Raw genomic sequence first — 12482 nt, 5'->3', positions numbered from 1 at the left:
ATATACTGAATCAATGTCAGCCACGCCGGACGTAGGATCCCTATTTAGGCACCAGACTTACAGCTGGCGGTGGCTAGGAGCAGAATCTGGCCACCCTAAACAGTGGGCGATTTTGAATTTGATGCTGTACAATCGGTCGCGGTCGTCAAATTGTTCGCTCGGTTCACTAGGAGGCATGTGCCTAAGATACTGACGATAGAATGGCTTTCCGAAACGAATGATGTCGGCTCGCCACATACCCAGCTCCATTTCGTTATGGGCGTACATGACACTGGCATCAAACACGACAGATAGGCCGGTGCCAAGATTGATGCCGGTATTCTCTTCCCATAGGTCTCCATGTATAAGGCAAGGTTTCAAGACTTGGCCATTAGATTGGAGAGGCTCAAGCAGCTGTGGGATAACGACAGAAACAAGAGTCCGATAGGCAGCTTCGTATTCTGGCTGCGACCCGTTCTGCCTGATCTCGCGATCGTGGAATTGAGTCAGCAGCCTCGTGAAATAGGTGCACCAATTGCTTTCCCAGATGTTGTTCTGTGGGTTAGGTCCGTGGTGAGTGGTTTGAAAGAAGCCGAACTTTCCCGTCGGAGATGTACTGATTTGATGAAGCTGCGCAATGAGGCGACAGAAGTCCTCCGGTTCAACCATCTCAGTGCCCAAGTCGATGAATTCCATAAGGAAGAAATATGTGTCTGGGTATGGCATCTTGAATTTGCCCCAGGCAATGGGCCTCGGAACAAGATCAGGCATGTACGAGTAGATTTCCATCATTGAGGAGTACTCTCCTTCCATCATCTCTTTTCCGTGATCCTCGATTGCGCACTGCGAAAATTGCCCTGTAAGCAGAAAAGCAATACCGCGCTTGGAAGGAGATCTTGTTCACCTTGAGAAAATACGACTTCTGTTCTCCACTGACAAGCTCTATAGTGATGCGGGATGCCCGAGTCCATGCAGCGGTGCCATAGCTGATGGCCTCAACCACAACAGATCCGGTGGGGAAGACTGGCTTTGGTCAGCAAACGAGTGGCTCTCTCTTTAGAGCGCGCGACGATTGAGCATTTGCGGACCTTGGACGACATTCTCATCAAGAAACATAGTCCCTCCCCCGACCGGGACGACTTCAACCAAAGTGCTTGTCTCGCTCATCTTTGCTGGGGAAGAAGCATGTCTTGGGAGCTGCTGACCTTTTTATCTTTGCCTGGCTCGCGGTGCCGGATCAGATGTTGTACCCCAGGCGCTGGATCAATTCGCAGACCAGCTGAGGATCCCATGCTTGGCGAGAGCGTACCAATTATGAAGTGCAGGCGACATCAGGGCCTGTGTTTCAAAGCAGCTCCGAGGTCCACCCCCACGTCGCACAACCTGCGGTCGCCCTGAGGCATGGACCAATCTCCAATCGGTAGCAAGCGAGGTGGTGAAAGAGGAGGCGCGTTACATGTTGGTGAGCAGGTGTACAAGTAAGAGCGTGTAGGTTGCTAAGTGGGATAAGTGTGTCTGACCGAGTAATACCTAGCAGTGAGCATCAATGAACTACTGATGGTAATAAGGATCGTCGTCTGACTAAGGAGAAAATATATTACAGATACAAGTACGGGTATGTGTGCGGTAGATGGTGCGTGGGTTGTGACTCCTTGTGTCCTAACGAGAGCTTGGCGGTCTTGGCTGCCGAATCGACCGGATTCTGTCTCGTGCGTGTCTCGTTAGGCCACAGCCACTACAAGCCAGACACCCAGACACCCAGACCAATTTTCTTTACCCTCTTCACTATTAATAGTCCTTGCCAACTACTAGCCTCGAGCAGAGGAGGGGTGAGGCGCCAAATATCGGCACAGACCGATGGACGTGGTCAGGTTGGAGATTACGCCTAGCCTTTCTTTGTTTGAATCGGCACGGAAAGATATGAGGCAGCTTTACGTCCATGCGTGGTCGACGTCTGAGGACGAAGCCCTATCTTCATAGCCGCGCTGCCAGCCCACGACAAAGAGATGCCGCTGCAGTTTGCCCCTCCATTTTGAAGTCCTAGTATGACTGCTAGCTCCTCAATCTTTCTCGGGTTTGTCTTTTCACTTATACCACATCATTCAGTCAACCACCCTGATGCAGTCATTGGTTATGCCTACCCTCGCTAATCTACTACCTTCTTCCTGAGTGAGATACAGGCTGACAGAAGCGACCTCCTGGTCGAGAGACCCATACTATACGTGCTTCAGGCTGTAGCTGTTGCTCGATTTGCCGTCAAACGCCCTGTGTCCCGCCCTCGCCTTTGCGAACAGGCAATGCCGATCCAAAGCAGAGTAGCTGTGTGACATTGTCTGATATAAGGCTACTCCAATGGTAGGTATGCCTGGTTATATTGGTAAGGCTCCCCTAACTGGTCAAATACAGATCTCCAGGTTTCGTAGACAAGAGCGACCTGGCTCGCCAACATCTTTGGCCGATCCTGAAGAACGAGCTGCAAGGGCCAAGGACGATGTCGGCAATGACAAGGGGTCTGGATGGCCACTGAACCATTCGGATACGCACAGAAGCCATCTCTCTGGCTTAGATCTACCACTTCGTTTGGGACGCTCCCAGGCCACCGAGGCTAGGCAAAAGCAACGATCAAATGAACGTCGTGCAGATCCTCTTGGCCTGACAGTCCTCCATGAACCAGAGTCCTCCCCGTCAGTCGACATTGTTTTTATTCATGGTCTGGGGGGCACAAGCCGCCATACCTGGTGCAGCAACCGCGATTTGCAGCTCTTCTGGCCCCGTGAGTGGCTTCCCTATGAGCAAGATCTTTCGTCTACCCGTGTTATGACCTTTGGCTACAATGCGCATTTTTCCTCCCTGTCGCATGGGAACGAGAATATTCTCAACGTCTCCGACTTTGCCAAGGATTTGCTCTTCAGTTTGAAATTTGCTGTTGGAAACGGGGAGCGCAATCTTAACATAGGAACAGTACCCATCATATTCGTGGCCCACTCCATGGGGGGTCTGGTAGCGAAGAAGGCCTTCATTTTGGGCCAGCATGACGAGCATTACCACGACCTCATTCAGGCAGTGTCGGCCATCGTCTTCCTCTCAACACCACATCGTGGCTCGGATCTTGCTGAATCTTTGAACAGGATCCTTTCCGTGTGCATAGGTCTCTCTTCACGGGAGTTTGTGTCTGAACTTGCAAAGAACTCGCAAACCCTCCAGGAAATCAATGAACAGTTCCGAAATCTGGCTTCGCGCTTGTCAATCGTCTCCTTCTTCGAGACCCTGAAGACAGCGATCGGGTTATCTCGGGTCATGGTGCTCCAGAAGGACTCCTCTATTCTCGGCTATCCTGGGGAGATTTCAAAACCCCTCGATGCAGACCACCACGACGTGTGCAAATATACAAGCCAACGGGATCCGAATTATATCAGTGTTCGCAACATCCTCAAATACCTAGTCGATAAATTTGGCGGGAAAGATCCGGCACAAGTGGACGTCGGCTCTGTAGATGAACTTCACGAGATTGCTTCGGCTTTGGGGCCCGTACAGGATCCAGTGGACGATCTCATTTTCTTCGCAAATAGAAGGATGGCTGGTTCTTGTGACTGGACCCACGAAGACCCTCTTTTTGCCTCGTTTTTCAAGGATGAGGCAGAACAACCACGTTGCATTTGGTGTACCGGCCGGCCAGGATCGGAAAAGTCTGTGCTCGCATCATCCATCATCCAGTCTGCAAATGAGAGTGACTTTGGGGTGGCGTATTACTTTTTCCGGTTCGGAGACCACATCAAGAACAACATTAACACCTTACTTTTGTCCTTGTCTCACCAGATTGCTGCTATCCTACCAGAATATCGCCGGCGCCTCTTGCGTCTCTTTGACGACGGCTTCAATGCCCAAAAGTCAGCCCCTCGACTCGTGTGGCAAAAGCTCTTCACTTCCACCCTTTTTCAAGTCAAGTTGAGTCGGCCCCTGTTTATAATAATTGACGGATTGGACGAATGTGATTCGGCAGCTATGTTGTTGAAACTCTTAGAGGATCTGCATTTGTTTCTGGCTCCCATACGACTTATGGTCTTCAGCCGCAGTCCCCAAAATCTCTCGTCAGCCTTTGACAAACTGTCCAAGAGAATACGGACTCATCATCACTTGCTTGAAAAGATGGCTGACGACCTCCGAATGTACGCCGAGGAGGAAATGGCAACTATGCGTGGCGATGAAGATTTCAAGTACGAGGTTGCAGATAAGCTGGCGCGCAAGGCCGATGGAAATTTCCTGTGGGCGAACCTGGTTTTGGCTGAGGTACTGCAGTATCACACAGAAGACGAAGTATTCAAGGCCCTAGAGGAAGTACCCGACGAGCTAGAATCCCTGTACGAGCGCATGGATACAAAGCTGGCGAAGAATTGCCGACCATCAGATCGGATGATGGGAAAAACCATTATGATGTGGATCACTTGTTCGAGACACCCCCTGACTCTGCTAGACCTGGCTGAAGCTTTACGACCGGAGTACACCAATATCCTCGACCTCAGATACACAATCAATCGTGTTTGTGGAGACTTCGTGCTCACAGACAGCAAGGGTGTGGTGTCAATGGTACATTGGTCTGCCCGGGACTATCTAACACAGAATTCTGATCTGAACTACCACATTCCTCGTGGCTCTTCGCATCGGATCATTTTCTCGAATTGCATAAGGGAGCTAGCCAGCGCGAGCTCAAAAGTGCAATCAGGACAGATCAAGGCCCAAGCGTTCTTGTTGTATGCGGCAACCTCGTGGCCATTCCACCTGGAACAGAGTTCAGAGGCGTCAGAAGTTTCTGACCAGGAATCCCTTGTTACTCTAGCACGGTTTTTCCAAAGCTCTGCTGTTCTCAGTTGGATATATCTATTGTCAGTTGCTGGGCAACTGAGACTCTCTTGGTCCAGGCTTCAAAAAAGATGACAAGTTTCCTCAAGAGAATCGATCGATTGGACGAAGAGCGAAATCCGCTCACCCACCGCCTCAAGGACAAAGAGATTGTGGATCTCTGGAGTACAGACCTTATCAGGTTGGTCGGCAAGTTTGGCTCTCATCTTACCGAGCAGCCAAAGCTCATCTTCAGACTTGTGGCACCCTTCTGTCCGCGAGAATCTGCGATGTACAAGCAATTTGGCGACCGCACGGCCAGTTCCAGGTTTTCGGTCGTCTCGGGGTTGTCCACAAAATGTTGGGATGACTGCCTCGCCAAATTCACCGTGCACAATTCCAAATCCCCTCTTCAGATCAAATGTGCAAACCGCTACTTTGCCATATTGCTATCGGATGGCACAATCCAATTGTACCATGCGAGTACTTGCGAAGAAGCAAGGAGCTTTCATCACGGTGAAAGGGTACTGGCCTGGTGCTTCAATGCCGCAGGCGACAAAATGGTGACTTGTGGAATGACCAAGACCATCGTGTGGGTCACTGCCACTGCACAGCAACAGCGGTCTTCATCTGTCAACCATCGACGACTCAAAATACAAACTGTGACTTTTGTGAACAACGATCAGACGCTGTTTGCGTGCTGTGATGACCGCACCGTCCGGAGACTGTCTCTTGATCTGCCTGATGAAGGCTGGCAAGTTCTGGAGGATGTACTCGGGGACGGCAGTTTTGAGGGAAAGCAATTAGCCTCTCCACGATGTGCCTCTTTCAACCCATCAGGTTCCCATATTGCAATCACATACCGTGCAGTTCCACTCACAATATGGTCACTTGAAGAGCCACGTCCTCAGCTGGTGGGAGGTGTCTGAGGATTGTCGACGGACATCAAGCACTGAGAAGTACCACTTCAGATGTTCAAGCCGTCACTTGGAACCCAATGACGGGCCACGTCGTTGGCATATATAATGACGGATGTCTCTTCAAGTGGCACCCGTTCGACGCCGATTATCAAGAATCAAACTTGTCTATTGGCAGGGTGGAGTGCAGCCCAGACGGAAAGTTTCTTGTTACAAGCAGTCGGGACGGGACCTTGAGAATTTGGGATTTCTTTCATTTCACTCCAGTCTACCAGCTGTCGTACTCGGCTCCGGTAACCAGCCTTGCTATCGACCCGAACGGCACCAGAATCTATGACATTCGAGAATGCTTCTGCAGCGTGTGGGAGCCTAACACTCTTGTGCGCATGTGGGAGACAGAGGACCGCTCTAGCGACACTATGAGCAATCGGGAAAGCACACTGATTTCTCACGTTTCTGAGACCAGCTTCGAGACGTTACAACCGATCACAGCACTTGCAGTAGAGCCTGGCAGCCTGTCGTACACATCGGGTAATGACGATGGCCTCGTTGCTCTTTTCTCAAGGCAAGGGCATGCTCTGTGTGACCTTTTGCAGACCTTTATGCCCGTTGATCACATTTGCTGGAGCGCCAACGGCCAGTTCGTCGCAGCCGCATCGAGCACGTGGCGCAGGCTCTTTGTGAAGGAGGTGAACCATTCAGATCCCACGGAGAGTCCAAGGCCAATCATGACTGACAGGGAAGCCGATCCGATCAGGCAGATACTCCTGAGCCCAACCGGGGGTTTTCTCTTGGTTGCCACAGACTGCTTTCTTAACATTTGGTCCACTCACGAACAGCGAATCCTTTCTTCGAGACCGCAGGTGACGTTACACCAGTGGTTCAACTTCCCAGAAAACTCCACAAAGATAATCGGATTTACTTTCGCATCCGTCGAGGTCATTGATTGGCAAGATGCTGCTGAAGCGAAACGCATGACCCTTGACCGGACGCTGGTGGATGCGTCGACCAACCAGCCGCGTCATGCCTGGATGCATAGAAGACCATCATCACAGTACCCTATGAGCCCCTCTGAGGCACAGGAGGGAGTTGACAAGATAGTCCTGACTGTCGACGCCACAATGGCGCTGGTTGTCACTTCACGGAGCACAGCCCAAGGCCGATATGATAGGCAGTACTTTTTTATCAACCTGTCCAACTTGATGTTTGACTACGACTCTACAACACCGGTGACTGCAAGTCCCTTGCCTCCAGATCTGCAAACACACATGGCCAAGCCACTGGGCTTCTTGGAGGCTGACCGTAACTCACGCAGGAGGTCCTCCGCCATGCCACTAACCTCTACGGCAAAAGCGACGCATCACACTCTCGCGTTCCTGGACCACAATTTTTGGGTCTGCACATACACTATGCATGAATCGAATCTGGGCCGTGTTAAACGTCACTTTTTCCTTCCGCGTGATTGGATCAACTTGGATTGGTTGGACTTGGCTATTATGCGTGAAGATGGCGTCTTGTTGTGTCCCCGAAACGGAGAGATTGCTTTTGATTGAGAATGGCGTTCGTGAGGAATGGTTGGATTGATCTCACGCTTCATCCGCTTCCTGGTTGCGCGATTCGGCCGAGGGTGCCGTGCTACCAAAGCCCAGCATAGACACGGCTTCTCCGTTCGTTCCTTTCACCAGATCCCAAGGTACCAGGGTCAACGCCACTTTGGTAAGAAAATATAAAGCCACAAAGCACTGAGAAGCTCTCCGTGATCCGATACATCCTACCCTAGGTTTCCATCCAGACAGAGCGTCTCTGAGTGCTCGAGGCAGCAACACCTCCCGTAAGAAACATTGTCCGCATCTAATGGGTACATCAAACAGGTATAAGGTCAGCTGGACACAACACAGCCAGAACATGCCCCTGGTACTCCTCTTTTCTTGTACCGTGCAGCATAACAAGGCTTAATATATCAAATCTGATGGCTGCGAATATTATGTAGAGGCGGAGAAGAAGGACAGAAGGTATTACAGCAATGACAACCGAAGATCCAAACGAGGCCGAAAAATTACGGCCCGGGTCCCCTCCCAACTGGGGTTTCCCCTAAAACTGCTTCTTATGCGCCCTCCTCTTCTCTCTGTGTCTCTGCAGCTGCCTCTCTACTCCGGCCTCCAAATCCAAGAGGTCCTTGCCTCCGAAACCTGGGGAAGCCGCTGACGCGTCTAGACCGTCATCTTGTCCGACGTGGTGCTTCTTCTCCAGCGCCCGGACCTTCTTCCGTCCAGCCACGGGTGCCGAGCTGTTCATGACCTGCGCGATCAGATAGCCGTTGATGGTGTTGCCCGAGTTCTCCAGCGCGTAGAGCGGGCACTTGCCGTCGTCGGCCGAGCAGTGCACGGTCGGGGGGCAGCAGATGCCGACGGAGTTGGGGCACGTCTGGCACAGCGGGTTGGCGTCGGTGGAATTACCTAGGGGAAAGCTCGAGTTCGAGCTCGACGGGGAGGAATAGGGTGCCGTGGTGTTGGAATAGGTCATGCCGTCGCCTGTGCCGTCCCCTCTCGTCACGTTGGACGAGCCACCACCGGCGAGGCGGAGCATGCCGTTCGTGCCCATGGCGTAGTCTGGGCAGTAGGAGAGATAGACGCTGACGGTCCTGATGGGCCGGGAAGTTGGCGTGGGAGTGGTCGAGGGTGAGACTATTACGGGGGAGCCGGTCGTCGCTACGAAGGTGCCGGACCCGGTCTGCAAGCCAGAATACACCAGTGAGTCAGCTTTCGAAGGAAAGTTTGGGATATATGACACTTTGTGTGAGACGTACCAAGATCCCGCAACCGCTGAAGTTGCCACTGCCCGTGACCGTGCCCGATGTGACCACCGAGATAAGTCCTCCTCCAAATGCGGGCCAAACGGTCCCTGTGCCGGTCAATGTGCCGGAGCCGGAGCCGGAACCACCTGTGCGGCGCGCGAGTCAGCTTGGTGATTGCGAGCCACCATCGACAGAGTATACACATACAGCCTGTGATTTCTGCGGATCCGCTAAACGTGCCTGACGTGGCGATGATGGTGCCGCATCCAGAGACGTTGCTTGCAAAGCCTGGATCGGAGAGAGAGAGAGAGAGAGAGACGGTCAGTCAGAAACTCGCAACCTTTGAAACCTCGATGTACGTACCAGTGGCGGTCCCTGAGGTGACAACCGGCGTGCCTCCGAGATACACCGTGCCGGTTCCCACTGTGATTTTCCAGAGTTAGTTGAACTGTTTCGATCTGATCTGATTGGATCGCGAGAGGAAAATCCCAAAAGAAAAGCACACATACTGACGACCCCACTGCCGGAAGCTTCGCCGCATCCTATGATGGTGTTGGGCACGGTGGTTATGATGACTGAGGTCGACGACGTCGAAGAAGTGGACGACGAGCTCGACGCAGTGCCTGTGATGATGGTTAATGTAGATAACGAGGACGATGATGATGATAATGATGCTGATGTCTCACTTCCCCCTGTCGAAGAAACAGTGGCGTCGCCAGAGTTTGTTATTGTGATTGTCGTGCTTGAAATGACAATGATTGACAAGCTGGTGATGCTGGTTGAGGCACTTGACAGTGATGCAGAAGTATACGGCTGGCTGGAGGCTGCAGAGGAGCTGGTGGTGGGTGTCAGCCTCGGCGTCAAGGTGGATGTCGTTGTGACGACCACGGTCGTCCCGCTGATGACGGTGGCGGTGGTTCCTACAGATGTAGATGTGCTTCCGCTGTTGAGTATCGGCCCTTGGGATAGAGAGGAGGTTCCGCTCGTACTGCTTGGTGTGAGGAGGGAAGATCTGGAAGTTATAGTCGTGGAGCTGAGTGCTGTTGTGGTCGACGTGGTTGTCGATCTAAATACTCCCGTCGACGCCATGAACGATGTGCTGGTGGTTCTGCTCATTGTGCTGTTGGTTCGACAAGAGGCAGGGATCGTGAAACAACACGGCAGGCCGCTCGATGACGAGGTACTGGGTTGGAATACGCCGCTATAGTCTGTGTCGTAACAGGACGCAGTTGTCGTCTGTGGAGGCAAATTAAAGACGCCCTGAGAAGGCCTCGTCAGTCTCTGCGGTTGAGATAAGGATGAATGACCGGAAACAGACTCACATGATATGTGTGGGTTGTGCATGGCAATGTCGATGTAGTTGTGCCGGAGGGAGTAGAGGAGACGCTTTCACCTCCACAGGGAGTGCATGTTGCAATGGGCGGGTCGCCAGAAAAGACTCCTCGCTTGTCGAACACTCCTCTACCCTGCCGGGTCTTGCTGAAGTAGTGATGGTAGTGGAGGCTGTACATGGTCTGGTGGGTGCCGTTGGCCGCGATCGTCACTGAAGGCGCGACGGCTGTGATCATCGACGGAAGAATCTCGTGGCGGAGATCATAGTCACCCAGCAATTGGTTCGGTCGCGGAGTCGGTTGGTGGTAGAGGGGTTCAACAGGGAGAGTCAAGGAGCCGAAATCAACATAACCATATGCAATGTGAAATAGAACGCCGGCAAAGATGAGAAAGGAGTGGAACGGAGGCATCTTTTACAGGAAGCTCGCAGTCAACGACGACAATAAGGAACAGACATGGTGAGGGTTGAATCTTGAGCAGTGTCCATGAAGTTTCATCCCTGGCGCCGCGTTGTGATGAGCACAGACCACCAAGTCGTGGAATGGAATGTTGGCCATGGCAAGCCACAGGAGGCCGTAGGAGACCAGAGAGCGCCCTTTTTAGTATCTTGCTCGGTCTTCATCAACAAAATCTGATATCCAAGAGCTAGGGCAGATTCCCAACTCTGTTTCGGCCAGCAGAGGAGAAGCCGATGCTGCGTTGGAGCTGTTGTGGTCATGTCAGCGCCATCGAGCAGGGAGCGAGCCATAGCCTCGATATAGAGAAACGAAAAAGATCGACAGAAATGGTGTCTGTTTCTCCTTCTTGGGAGTATGCGAGAAAATTGCTAGATATGATATGAATATAAATACAAAGGTCAAGAGCTCAAGCTCTTAGTGACCGTGGTGACCCAAAGGGCAATACTCCCGTTTCTTCCAACAGTGGTCGCTGCTCGGGATGATGAAGTTCAGCCTGTCCATCTACTCGTCGTCCTCGACCCAGCACCCCTTGAAGTGCTTCAAGCCAGTAGGCATTGAGTCGCCAGCGGAAACAGTCACGGTCACGGAAACAGTAACCATTTCCGGGCTTTCCCCAGAAGGACCGCCCCAGCCAATGGTATGGGAGGACAAAGGTGCAACAGGGGTGGGCGCGGAGGCAGCGTTGGTTGTCGTTGAGGCTGCCTTCACAACTGTCGCCAAGGTGGTCGACGCTGATGGTAGGGAGAAGAAGGTCGAGGTGGGCAGGACTACCGGCCGAGATTCAGAGCTCCAGGTGCCAACTGCGCTAGTTGTTGACGAGACGGATTGAACATGTGTTTCTGCAGGGGCGGTAGCCGAGATGAAGATTGTACTGGAAGCAGAACTTGAGGCAGAACTGGAAGCAGTCGTCGAGGATGATGTCGGTCCTTCAGGTGCAGAGGCACCGCCCTCGAAGATGTCATCCTGTGGACCTGGCTTGAACCCGTTACGTGCATTGTAAGCCGGCGTTTGTGAGCGTTCCGTCACAACATTGTTCCCTGTCAGCTGGTTCCACACGATCATTTGCTTTGCTCCTGGGGCGCATTGGGAAGGATCGGTATCGCACATGACGGGTGGTTTGGCCTTTGCGAGGGGAGTTGTGGATGTGGCACCAGTGACCATGCACTTGAAGCCTTGCATATAGATATTGGGCTGACCACATCCATGAGGCACCCAAAGCCAGGCACAAGTCTGGAAAGCATTTGTTAGCCGCACTCATGCTGATACGATGCAAAGAGAACTCACGCATCCGCCTTCAGGGCATGCAGGCAGTGCCGCGGGAACCTGGTAGGTTGCTGCTCGTTTCCAGGGAGTGTGCTCGAGAACAGAAAACACAACCAGATCCTCCATCGTGATGGCGGTTAGATCACTCTCGTAGGCAATAGCAAAGGCAGTGCCTTGGGCCATGCTCTGGTTCTGCACGTGCATGTAACCACCGTCTTGGATACAGCCCTCGCCGATACCGCCACCGTTCCAGTCCTCTGGGTGGTCGCCCCCATCTGGCCATTCGGAAGTCTTTGAACCACCCCAGGACAGAGTTGAAAAGGCTTGGTTGTTGGCCAGCTCGACGTCGAAGGAGCCGCCGGCAGGTAACTCGAGGAACACTCCAGGAGGCGGAGGGACAGCATCACATCCTCGATCGTGTTGGAACCACCATTGCTCCTGGGTAAGGTTGTACAATGGTGAAACGGGGGCATTGGAGTTGGGATTCGGGTGGGCAGGGTCTGTACCGTTCTCGCAGTACATGCCCTTCGCAAATGCCGCAATATGAGCCTGGGCCATGCCCACCAGGGCCAACCCTGAAAGGATAAATGCTGCAGCCATGTCGTGGGAAAAGAGTTTGGGTTAACAAGGCTTGGACGAATAACTCGAGACAGTATCTGTAGCAGCAGCAGCAGATTTCAAACTTTCGGTTATCGAAACTCGTCTCGAGAGTCTGGGCAGCGAAAGCGAATGACTGAATAGATTGAGAACGAATGGACGTGCGCACTGCGCCGCTTAAGAATAAAACGAAGGAAAGGCCTCTTTGAGTGCCGGTGTCGAGAAGAACAAAGTGCTTGTGGAAGACAAAATACCACAGAAAGAGGGCGAGAAGGGCCATTTTGTACTTCAGGACGCTCCTCCACC

At 52.5% G+C, this 12482-nt stretch overlaps 6 protein-coding genes across 6 annotated transcripts; 2 read left to right on the top strand and 4 right to left on the bottom strand.

Moving 5' to 3' along the window:
* Window positions 1-57: 57 nt before the first annotated feature.
* AYO20_09355 (hypothetical protein) lies at window positions 58-705 on the bottom strand (the record flags this gene model as incomplete). Its single annotated transcript, XM_022647626.1, has 1 exon — window positions 58-705. The coding sequence occupies one exon, from the start codon at window positions 703-705 to the stop codon at window positions 58-60; it is 648 nt and encodes a 215-aa protein (XP_022496418.1).
* A 1626-nt stretch (window positions 706-2331) lies between these two features.
* AYO20_09354 (hypothetical protein) lies at window positions 2332-7285 on the top strand (the record flags this gene model as incomplete). Its single annotated transcript, XM_022647625.1, has 4 exons — window positions 2332-2334; window positions 2386-4836; window positions 4896-5655; window positions 5727-7285. The coding sequence occupies 4 exons, from the start codon at window positions 2332-2334 to the stop codon at window positions 7283-7285; spliced, it is 4773 nt and encodes a 1590-aa protein (XP_022496417.1).
* Window positions 7286-7823: 538 nt separating this feature from the next.
* On the bottom strand, window positions 7824-9033 carry AYO20_09353 (hypothetical protein; the record flags this gene model as incomplete). The annotated part of the gene is made up of 5 exons (XM_022647624.1): window positions 7824-8462; window positions 8539-8672; window positions 8734-8814; window positions 8890-8949; window positions 9030-9033. The coding sequence occupies 5 exons, from the start codon at window positions 9031-9033 to the stop codon at window positions 7824-7826; spliced, it is 918 nt and encodes a 305-aa protein (XP_022496416.1).
* Window positions 9034-9073: 40 nt separating this feature from the next.
* Window positions 9074-9733, top strand: AYO20_09352 (hypothetical protein; the record flags this gene model as incomplete). The annotated part of the gene is made up of 1 exon (XM_022647623.1): window positions 9074-9733. One exon carries the CDS (start codon window positions 9074-9076, stop codon window positions 9731-9733), a length of 660 nt encoding a protein of 219 aa, XP_022496415.1.
* Window positions 9734-9800: 67 nt separating this feature from the next.
* On the bottom strand, window positions 9801-10268 carry AYO20_09351 (hypothetical protein; the record flags this gene model as incomplete). Its single annotated transcript, XM_022647622.1, has 1 exon — window positions 9801-10268. The coding sequence occupies one exon, from the start codon at window positions 10266-10268 to the stop codon at window positions 9801-9803; it is 468 nt and encodes a 155-aa protein (XP_022496414.1).
* A 549-nt stretch (window positions 10269-10817) lies between these two features.
* AYO20_09350 (hypothetical protein) lies at window positions 10818-12179 on the bottom strand (the record flags this gene model as incomplete). The annotated part of the gene is made up of 2 exons (XM_022647621.1): window positions 10818-11546; window positions 11601-12179. The coding sequence occupies 2 exons, from the start codon at window positions 12177-12179 to the stop codon at window positions 10818-10820; spliced, it is 1308 nt and encodes a 435-aa protein (XP_022496413.1).
* Between the last annotated feature and the right edge of the window lie 303 nt (window positions 12180-12482).

This window comes from Fonsecaea nubica (assembly GCF_001646965.1).
Source record: "Fonsecaea nubica strain CBS 269.64 chromosome Unknown Scaff85, whole genome shotgun sequence".
In the NCBI taxonomy this organism is placed as follows: domain Eukaryota; kingdom Fungi; phylum Ascomycota; class Eurotiomycetes; order Chaetothyriales; family Herpotrichiellaceae; genus Fonsecaea; species Fonsecaea nubica.
This window is presented reverse-complemented; position numbering and strand designations above follow the sequence as displayed.